The sequence below is a fragment of the Phalaenopsis equestris genome, unplaced genomic scaffold, assembly GCF_001263595.1.
Source record: "Phalaenopsis equestris unplaced genomic scaffold, ASM126359v1 Scaffold000002, whole genome shotgun sequence".
Classification (NCBI taxonomy): domain Eukaryota; kingdom Viridiplantae; phylum Streptophyta; class Magnoliopsida; order Asparagales; family Orchidaceae; genus Phalaenopsis; species Phalaenopsis equestris.
Genome location: NW_018164444.1, coordinates 71,624,267 through 71,635,825, shown reverse-complemented (window position 1 = coordinate 71,635,825; position 11,559 = coordinate 71,624,267). Strand labels below are relative to the sequence as shown.

The 11,559-nt window shown below is 35.6% G+C and overlaps 1 protein-coding gene across 2 annotated transcripts; it reads left to right on the top strand.

Annotated features, from left to right (window-relative positions):
* The first annotated feature begins 375 nt into the window (after nt 1-375).
* Nucleotides 376-11,553, top strand: LOC110039349 (acyl-CoA-binding domain-containing protein 3-like). 2 transcript variants are annotated; one of them, XM_020744383.1, is made up of 5 exons: nt 376-1,152; nt 10,372-10,477; nt 10,772-10,881; nt 11,003-11,064; nt 11,451-11,553. In XM_020744383.1, the coding sequence occupies exons 1-5, from the start codon at nt 512-514 to the stop codon at nt 11,519-11,521; spliced, it is 990 nt and encodes a 329-aa protein (XP_020600042.1). In that variant the 5' UTR covers nt 376-511; the 3' UTR covers nt 11,522-11,553. The 2 variants fall into 2 exon arrangements, with proteins under 2 accessions (XP_020600042.1, XP_020600040.1); XM_020744381.1 differs by having other exon boundaries at nt 379-1,152; nt 10,769-10,881.
* Nucleotides 11,554-11,559: the final 6 nt, after the last annotated feature.

The window sequence follows — 11,559 nt, the reverse complement described above, 5'->3', positions numbered from 1 at the left end:
GTGAATACCTGATTTCAAGAAAACGAGCGTGTTTTCCTGTGATCTAGCCCAATAATGTGTTATTCTGCGTTATTCATGTGTTGTTGTGATGATATTGATTTGTTATTGTGTTATTATAACACCGAGAATATTTCCAGAACACAATAATACTTGAATATCACCACAAGAACACTTGAATAATGCGGAATAACACAGGAGTAATATTCTTCTGTGTTAAAACGATTTTATTTTTATTTTTCTGTCACATTTATGTGTGCTCCTATCAGTAGACTCTGAATATAACTCTATCTATTTTTATTATTATGAAGGAAGAAAAAAAAAAGCAAACCACAACCTTTTTTTTTTTTTTTCGTCCCTTTTCCACATCTACATTACAATAACCCCACGCCTTTGTCTTTCTTTACTTTCTGGTTTTTCTTCTCGATTTTGATCTTAAATATTCAAATCTCCATTTTTGTGGAGTAGAAGCGAAGGTAAGGTGTGATAGCAAGAGATAGAAGTAGGGTACGAAATGATGGAGTTGGAGTTTTACCTGGAGCTTCTGCTCACCGCTGTCTTCTCCGTCCTCATCGTTTTTCTCATCGGCAAGATCGCCGTCGTCGGAGCAAGCGACGGCGAACGGACGGAGGATGTTTCCCTCTCCGCCGATCTTGCTGCCTCCTTTTCTACTAGGGAGGAGGGATCGGAATCGAAAGAAGCTGAGCCGACCGCTGTTCCTTCTGAAACGAAAGATGAGCTTATCGGCGCAGCGAAGGAAAATAGCACGATCGGAACTGACGTGATAAGAATGGATGAGAAGTTTTCTGGGAAAATGAAGATGCCTGAGGTACTGGAGAGTTTGGAGGAAGGGGAGGGGGAGCGGCATGAAGTGGGTAAGGAGATTGAGATGGAGAGGGTAAGTGAGGGCGATGTTGAGGAGGTGGGATCGTTGCTTCATGGGGAGGACGAGTGGGAAGGGATAGAGAAGAGCGAGGTGGAAAAGCTTTTTGCTGTGGCTACTGAGTATGTTCGTAGCTCGACTGGCGCAGCTGCGTTGTCTAGGGCGAGTGGCGATGTGCAGATGGAGCTCTACGGGCTTAACAAGATAGCCACCGAGGGGCCATGCTATGAGTCGCAACCGCTGCCATTGAATTTCTCTGCTCGGGCCAAATGGTAATCTCTAATTTTCTAGCTTTCTTGCTAGGTTCTTTATTTCTTTATTTTTTGTTTTTTTTCCTTCCTTTTGATTGGCTTGATCGCTTTAGGTAAAAATGATTTGCTGCTGCATGATTCTTCATTCTGGTTGACTTCTGCAAACATTAAAAAGCTAGAGGATTGTAATTTGGATTAGTGCTACTAGAAGAATGGGAAACCAGTTGAAGATTGATCCATAATGTATTATTAGATGCAATTTAGTTGGACCTTATGCGTGCCAAAAAAATTCGCGGCGGTAGAGTAATGGATTATGGTCTTAGCGTGGCACGAGAATTCAACACACGTATATAACATAAGAGAAGTGTGCAGGAGGAGACACATTGATTTTTTACGTGAAAATCCCTTGAAAAGGGGAAAAACGACGGTGTCTAGTCCAATTGAAATAATCCATATGAATGATAATTAGACACGTCAATTCTTCTCCTAATTTAAGGAAGATAGAATTACAAAGTTGTATAACTATAATCTGGTTGCAGTTCTTGGTGACAGTATGTTGCAAGGGTTATTATTGATTGTTGTGTAGGTAGTAGTCCGTTATAAGTGTTGTAAATAGTTGCTACAGAATACGTATGTAGGTCGCGAGAGCTGTGGATCACATAGACCGTTGCGGCTGTAGTCGGGAGCACCACGAGCTGTGAGTCACGTAGGTCGTGTGGGCGAATATGAATGATATCTGTAGGCCGGGAGGGTCGGAGTCGGGAGCTACATGGGCTAATAACCATGTAGGTTGTTTGGGCGAGTATGAATACGTATGTAGGTCGCGGGGGCCAGAGTCGGGGGCTGCACGAGCTATGAACCAGACAAGTCGTAGGGGCAAGTATGAATGACGTCCGTAAGCAATGTGGGCCAGAGTCGGTAGCTGCACGAGCTATGAACCATGTAGGTCGTTGTTGACACATGAACCGTAGTGATGAACTCATGTCTCATGACGATGACTAACAATGTCTGGTTGGTGGTGATCGACGGTGATGGTCGATAGTGGTTGACCCATGACGATGACTAACGACGTCTGGTTGGTGGTGATCGATGATGATGGGTGATGATCGACGAAGATGGTTGACAGTGGCTGACGGCCATCGACGAGTGTTGAAGACTGTTGGTAGTGGTCAATGGAGATCGGCGGTGGCCGACAACACCGACAACAATCGGGATAGTGTTGGACTTCAGCTCCTTCTCAGAGGTTCCAGTTCTTTTTGAAGCTTCAAGTCTCTCCCCTCATGTGAGGGGTGAGACTTTATTTATAGTGTTCTGTGTGTCATTAATGCATGAATATGAATCATTTTAATCAGACGGTCCTGAAAACATTCTCCGATCAAAATACGTTTAATGGACATTTGAGTGAATTAACGATGTCGGAATTGTGCAATCTTAGACTCGTTGGATTCGTCTTGTCGAGACGCTCTATTCGACTATAAACTTGCCATATTCAAAATCATCTGACCTTTCGAATGTGTCCGAAAATCATCAAAGAATGGTTTAATGACTTGATATTGTTTTAATTTGACACGGATTGAAATGATTTTGATATCATTAGGTCCGTCTTGCAGGTGCTGCGCGTCGAGCCGATCAGTTTTATTATAAATTTGCTGAAATCGGAGCTCTGGATAAATTTTAATCAAGGTTTGAATTCGAGACGCTTGATTCGACTATAAACTTGTCATATTCGGAAATCATCTGACATTTCATTTACCGTTTCTCTTGCTTGCTTCTGCTCGGGCTGATTCTTTTGATCTTTTCACTAATTTTTTTCATTTTTGAGACAGATGGAAAGTTGGCAGAAGGAAGAAATGGATGCTATGAGAGAATTTTTGACCCTACCGTTGAATTACGACAAGCTTCCCCCCTGATTCCAGTGCCAGGGATTCATCACTCCGGATTATCTGATTCAATTTCTGAGGCTTCAGCAACTGATTCAGTGATCAACAATGCTTTCATATCTGAGGAGGCAGAAGAACTTGAGACGGAGAAGATTAGCTTTCCTTTCATTGATTTTCTTGGTGTTGGAGCCACATAGGATCCATAAGGAGTGCTAATATTTATAGGATAATTTCGGAGCGCTAATCAAATGCTGCACCTTTTTCCGTATTGCAGGAGCTCTCCATTCTTCTGTTCTTAAGAATCTTTCTCCTGAAGTTATTATCAAATGTTCTTAGAATCTCTTTGCTTCACTTTTGTTAAACTGTAATGAGATGTTACTGTTTTTTTGTTTGTTTTTTTTTTTTTTGGGTCAAGTGAGCTAGATTTGGCGCCCAATTTAGATATCCAATTATTTCTTACTGGTTCAAAAAATAAAAAAAGGTTTATAATCATTTTCTTTCGGTGTAGAATCAAAGGATATTGATATTTTTTATATCTTTCCCAGATACACACTATCTAATATTTTGCTTCTAAATTTAGAATTCAAGCCTTTTGCATCCAATCAATTACAGAGAAAGAAAAGGAGCAAAGAGTGCTAAAAAATATAAAAGTCACACCATTATATTACTTAATGTGTATGGAACTTGCAATGAAAATTACAAACATCAACCATCAAATCAAACTTCAGGAGTGAAAGAAAAACCATTTCCCTTTGATGATGAGCAAATGAAAGTAAATAGATATAAGATATGAAAGTGAACTTGATGTGTCAAAATAGTGGAGTCAGTGAAAGGGATTCTATTTGAGGACCTCCGCTCTACGTAAGTCATCAAAGTCGAGCCTTCATGATCTCTCATGCATGCCGAGCTCTTCCAATGGTAGCTTCTTCAACATCTCTGGTTGATTCCACTGGCCCTGCTATTTCCTTTAGCATTCTCTGATTTGGAGGGATTGTGAGGGAGGGGAGAGAATTGTTGGAATCGAGAGTGCATAAGAATTGAGAGCTGACAATTGAGTAATATCTATGTCACTCATTACGTCTTCATTTTTAAATCAGAGAGGGAGGGTGGGAGGGAATCGCAAGTATTTTAAAATCATTATAACTTTAAGCGAATATAGACATTTTGTTCTTATTGTCTAGAATAGAATGAGAGGTGAGTTGTTTAACAGAAATTTAATATAATGTTTTTATTAAATGATGTTAATTTTTTGCTTTGTTGATATCTCCAAATGACATTTTCCTTGAGGTTTATTTGATTTATTATTATTCATATACCATTGTTATTAGGATGTCAATATTATTATGATGTCAGTGTTATTTGTCAAACAAAGTATCTTTGTTTCATTGTTATATTAGTCAAAGAATTGCTTGTTATTTAGATTAGTATTATTTAATTAGTATTATTTAGGTTCAATGTTATGTTGAAGTCCGACACACCTTAACATTAACCCTCATTATTATTTTGTTTATATATATTTTAAATATATTCAAAATATGACATCTTAATGTCAAAAGAACTTGGAGTGTAGAAGAATCTTACAATGAACTCATCCGTGCTATTAATGAAGTTTTTTTCTAATTTTTTTTTTTTTTTTTTTGCAAAAGCAATTCTGTTGAGCTGCTATTTATAACAGCTTGTGGGTTGCGTTTTATAATAGTCGATTTTGTTGTTCAAGGCATCGACTGAATTTGAATATTGAACAAAAGTATTTTTAGGTGTTGTTTGACTGTAACATGAATTTACGTTAAACAGAATTTAACAAATTCAGTAAATCCAAGCGCTGTGTCGATGAAGACGAACCTTGTGAGCGACGAAGAAATAAAATTTGTAATCCACCTCTCAAAGGTTTATGTTACAAAAGAGAGAACACGATTTTTAAAGACAGAACGCGATAATTCATTTAACGGAGTGTTGAATTTAATTTTTAATTTTTTGTTTTTTGTTGGATTTAAGTTAAATTCATGGCTAAATCCACTTAATAGGATGCTACGAAAGACAACCTTAAAGTAGAATTTAACAAAGCGATTCACAAACTCGCATTCTTTTACAATCATCACATCTTAAAAAAAACAATCAAGATAAAAGAGAATGTAAAAATATGAAATTCATTTAATATCTCCACAAATGATAATAAATGATGGGGATAATTATAAACACAACATTCGAAACTTTGCTATTTATAAAATGACCAATTTGGTCATTTTTTTGAATTATCGGACCTTTGTTTTTATTCTTGCCATAATCAAATCATAAGGAATTTGATAAAAAGTAAAAAAAATTATTTGAGGTTTTATTGTGAATTTTCATATTTTAGTGAAAAGATAAAATGATGCAAGAGTGTTATTGTTTTTGTATGAAGCAATATTTTGAGTGCTATGTTGCAATTGTCACCGTGTCTATTTCAAGTTTAAATTAGCAAATTTCAAAAGCAAGAAACAATAATTTGATAAGAGTATTTTTCTTGAAATTTTCACGTACAAGCTTTGTCTTCATAGTTTTGAGTCCTGTACTAAATGATGATGTTATTATAAGGTTAGATGACAGAAAGTGATTAAAATAACATTCAATTTCTCTTTTGTTAATGCTAACAAGAGTCTTTTATTCTTTGTAGTATTTGATATACCCCTTCATGTCATTGAGGAGCACAACATTGATACCTTTACCTTGCATGACAATCAAGAAGTTTTTTGCATTTATACCATTATTCTCTTTCCTTGGTTGCTCCATATGAAAGTGTAAGAGGTGCCACTCGATGTATTCTTTTTCTTGGGCTACAGCAATGTAATTTTACTTCACAAAATTACCATTGTTAATGTAGTTTGAAGCGGATGAAAGGCTTGTCGATAAAGATATTAAGCATGGAAGCGAACATAGCACATATTTATCAACACATCATAATTGTAAAAAAGTAGAAAATGAGATACCATAAACAAAATCTTATATTTTATAAATTATTAATATAAAATATATAATGTATAGTATTTTTTCTTAATATTTCATCAAGTGTAGTTTGATATTATATACGTATACTTAAATTTTATTGTTATCAAGCACTCAAATTCACATAACATAACCGGTTTGCAAGCAATTTTAATTCAATAATACATAGGGCATAAATTTATTTTCACTTTTTAGCAAAGGCAATGTTTAACATTAGTTTCCAATAGGTTAAGCACTGAATTGACAAGTTAACAGGCATAAATAGTAACTCAATGGCATCCTATGAGTCAGTCATTAAAAGTGTGAAGGTATAAGAGAGTTAAATAATAAATAATATTTTGAAATAAAAATTTGTCTACTCTTAATCTCTTATACCCTTTAAGAACTTAATGAAGCGTTGGATTTAATTTTTATTTTTTTGGTGTTTGGTTGGATTTCAGTTAAATCCATGGCTAAATCCAATTAATAGGATGCTACCAAACATGCCTTAAAGTAGATTTAACATATTGATTCACAAACTTACATTCTTTTATAATCATAGCATCTTTAAAAAACAGTCAAGATAAAAGAGAATGTAAAAGTATGAATTCTATTTAATATTTCAACAAATGATAATAAATGATGGAGATAATTATATACATAACACTCGAAGCATTGCTATTTATAATATGGCCAATTTGATTATTTTTTTGAATTATCGGATCTTTTTGCGTTTATGCTTGCATAATCAAATCATAAGGCATTTGATAAAAAGGAAAAATATTGATTGAGATTTGATTGCAAATTTTCATATTTTAGTGAAAAGGTAAAATGATGCAAGAGGGTTGGGTTATTGTTTTATAAATAGCAATATTTTGAGTGCTATGTATGCAATTGCCCCAATATCTATTTCAAGTTTAAATTAGCATATTTCTAATGCAAGAAACAATAATTTGATAAGAGGATTTTCCTTATAGAATTCACATACGAGCTTTGTCTTCTTGGTTTTGAGACTTATTGTAAATGGTGATGTTATTATAAGGTTAGATGACACAAAGTGATTAAAATAACATTCAATTTCTCTTTTGTTAATGCCACCAAGAGTCTTCTATTCTTTTTAGTATTTGTTCTACCACTTCATGTTAGTAAAGAGTATAACGTTGATAGTTAACATCCTGCCTTCACCTTGCATTATGATCAAGGAGTTTTATGAATTTCCTCCATTGTTCTCTTATCTTGCTTGCTCCATATGAAAGAGTAAGCGGTGCCACTCGATGTATTCTTTCTCTTTAACTAGAGCAATGTAATTTTACTTCTCAAAATTATCATTGTTAATGTGGCTTGAAGCAGAAAGGCTCATCCATAAAGATACTAAGCATGGAAGCAAACATAACATGTAATTAGCCACATCATAATTTAAAAGGTAATAAATGACACATCATAGATAAAATGCTGTATTTTATAAGTTATTTATATTAATTTAATATAAAATATATCATATAGAGTAGTTTTCACCTAATTTTTCACCGAGTGAAGTATGATATTATATACGCATACTTAAATTTTCATTGTTACCCAGCACTCAAATTCATATAACATAACTGGTTTGCAAGCAATTGTAATTCAATAATTACTAGGACATAAATTTCTTTTTGACTTTTAGCGAAGGCAATGTTTAACATTAGTTTCCAATAGGTTAAGGGCTAAATTGACACGTTAGCGGACATAAGCAATAACTCAATGGCTACAACATTCAAAGCAAAATGCATCATATGTGTTAGACATTACAAGTGTAAAAGTTAAGAGAGTTAAAGAATAAATAATGTTTTGAAATAAAAAAAATTTTCAGCTCTCAATCTCTTATATCCTTTAAGAATTTGATTAGGTAACCCATTTACATTCCTGGTTTATACAAAAACAAAAGATGTTTTTTAGTTTGAAGAGTTAACAAGTATAGTAAGCTAAAATAGAAGTATGGCATATAAAACAAAAATTTCCACTGGCACCAAAGAATCTCCTCACCAAAATAATTTAATAAGCATACCTTTTATGAAATACCTTTGCATTGAAAAATAAAGGATGAATCACTGGAGGCAATAGAAACTTTGTGAAATCTTGTTGAAAGGGATACATGGGGGAGAATTGAGGAGCAAATTTTTTCAAAGAATAGTTATAGAAGTAAGCTTCATTGAATGAAAAAAAAGAAATGTTGCAAGAAAAGAGAGTTGTGCTAATCGAGGAGTAAGAGATTCACCCCATAGGAGAAATACAAGGAGCAACAATCAAGAAGCAAGGACTTTGATGTTGAAGGAGAGCTGCGAACATAACTTTCTCTAATGAAGATAATAAAAGTAATGCTGCAAGAGTTAGGAATGAAGAGAAAAATGAAGGGAAAGAAGAGTTGTGATGCGAGTCCCCATACAACACAGAGATGAGGGTTGGATATTGTTCATGTACTATATCTCATGGAATGTGCACATCGTAGGTGTTTTATTTATGTGTCTAACTTGTGTCGGTCATGCCCGATTCAGTCAAAAATTTAATTTTCTCTGAAATTTTGACATAATTTTAAGTGTGTTAAATATGCGTTGGGGCATATCAGAGACATGTACATGTCCTTCATGGACATAACTGAAGCGGGAGCGTCTGACACTGATCGTCCGCAAGCGAAAGCAGGATCTCATCCCCCAAGAGGACAATTCTGCTCAATCCGTTGCTTCGCCTAGACCGAACCGGTCTATGTTTCTTATCTTCCGAGGAGTCAACCGGGTCCTCTGAGTCTGCTCCTAGTTTTCTCTTATTATATATTTGTATTCCTGATATTTTAGATTCAGTTTTTATGTGTTTTGTAATGGGACAGTCACTGACATCTTTCTTTTCTTTGAGGACTGCATTCTAGAATTTAAGGTGGTGCTTTGGTTGTATCATGGTCTCCGACAACAGCCCTTTTGCTGTTTTCCTAACAGTTCCTCGCTGTCCAACCACCCTTTTTCTTCATTGCTCCTGCCCATGACAGCTTTCCTTTGGCTGTTCCGTAGTCCACCGCACCCCCCTTCACCATTCCAGCCTTCTATTCTCGTTGCCAACACCGTTCCTGCCTTTCATCTTCACTGTCACTTTTGTTTCGGCCCTCCTCTGCTGCCATCATCCCGAACAGCCGTGGCATGTCAATATTTATCGCGTACTTATCGTCTGGAACTCAGAAAGTCATTGCCTTGTTGTTTTCAGCTTGCCAACCATCCCGTCCACCATCCCACCACCTTCTAGACCCTCGCTGAACACTGCCACCATTCCAAGATCTACCATAATTTGAGTTGGTGTTGTCATTTGTTGTATTTCTGATTTCCGTGTGTGTGTTAGCTTTCCTTTGGCTGTTCCGTAGTCCACCGCACCCCCCTTCACCATTCCAGCCTTCTATCCTCGTTGCCAACACCGTTCCAGCCCTCCATCTTCACTGTCACTTTTGTTTCAGCCCTCTGCTGCCATCATCCCGAACAGCCGTGGCATGTCAATATTTATCGCGTACTTGTCGTCTGGAACTCGGAAAGTCATTGCCTTGTTGTTTTCAGCTTGCCAACCATCCCACCACCTTCTAGACCCTCGCTGAACACTGCCACCATTCCAAGATCTACCATAATTTGAGTTGGTGTTGTCATTTGTTGTATTTCTGATTTCCGTGTGTGGGTTGTTATTTTTTTCTTTTCAAGTGTGTTGGTTGTAACCACATATTTGTTTTCAGTAATAATATTTACTTTTTCTTTTGTGGTTTGTGTTAACTCCATTATCACAACAATCTTTGAATGAGGTTGAAGAAACTACATAGACCACAAGACACTTAGAGAGAGCAAAGATGGCATGGAAGTTGGGCGAGTTGGATCCGATTGGCATGGAGTGGATTGGAGTAGCAGGTTGTTTTGAAAAATTGTGGGAGGTGGTTGTCTAAAGGTATCATTGATTCAGTGGAGAAGATTGTCGTATCATTGATATAGCAGAGAAGATTGTGATCTCGAGGAAGAGAGGGGAATTGAGTTCTATGAGATTTGTAATTGTTTTGCGAGGATTTCTATTGAATTCAAGTGATATATACACAACTAAGAATATAGAAAACAAGAAATACTAAACATGAATTTTACAACATCCTTGGAATGAACATTGGACATTGTTATGGATTAATTAAGTGCTAAACGTATTAGTAACTAGAGAGATATTATCATCCAATGCTTACGTATCGATAACTGAAATTATGCATGGTGACAATGAGGTGGCTGTTTGTCATTAATATTATTAACGCTGACATCTAACCAAATAACCCCTTAATTTGTAGTTTATTTGCTTGTAGATTATTTTTTTCTACATACTTCATTTGCAAGTCATGAGCTCACTGACTGATATGTGCAAGGCAAGCTTGGCAAAGACTGGGAAGCATGATACCAGAGGTAGCTATGGAACATTACATTAATGTTTTGTCCAAAAATATTCCTGGATGGATGCGCGCAGATTCTGGAGTAAGTTTAATGACTAATAGGCAGAACTTCCTTTTTCATTTAATTGTTGGAGCATTTACTTACATACCATCCAATTCTTATGCATATTTTGACTTTTATTGATTTTTTAAAAATGAAATGTTCCTTTTTCATGCATTGATTAGGTAGCAAATATGTAAAAATTAAAGCTTAGGTGTTAGATATGAAACTATATAAGAATTGAGTGGTATATATGTAAATCTTCCTCAATTGTTTCCTTGTGGAAGATGCAATGAATAGCTAACACCACTTAATTTCTGGTACTTTTATCAGGAGAATGTCAGATTTGATAAAGCCAATGATTCTTCACCGGCATGGATATCAGATTCAGGAACTTCTGATTTAAGATTATCGTTGCAGCATCAGCTTAGCTCCGGAACACAAACGTAATTCTTCTGGACCTTATTTCTAATGATTGTTTGATGATTGTTGAAGCATGATTTGATGGAATTCTCAAATGACATTCTACTTTTTTATCCATATAATGATGATGTCTTCTTTTATCAGGAAATTAGACGAACTTGCTCCTTGTGAAATTGATCGTGCTACAGAGGGGTCGAAAATCCTAGGTAAAGGTTTGCCTAATCATAATAGATTTATTCTGTTATTTTCATAGTCAGGAATGATAATTGAATATTTCCGAATTTAACAGATATGACTAATAATTTCATTGATATAAAAGGAGAGTAGTTCTTCTGCTTTCGAAACTTTCCAAACTGAATCATCATTTTGGACTATTAGTTCTGCTGAATGATTTTTTCTTTGCGTTGATGTTTCTTTTCTATGTTTGCAGCAGCAAATACTTAGAAAGAAAATGTGTCAAAATTATCATTTTAACTGCGTTCAATAGTCAGTGATAGAAACTATTGCTGTTTTGATTTTATAAAATTTTTCTGATGATTCTGCTCTTACTATACTGCGCCTTTATACACTGTTTTATGTACTTTGGACGCAGGGTTTACAAATATGTTCATCCTCAACCTGCTATCTCCTACCAGAGGTGCGTTCTTGAGCATCTACTGGTAAGCTGCTGGATGACCTCATGAATCAAATGAATTCCAGAA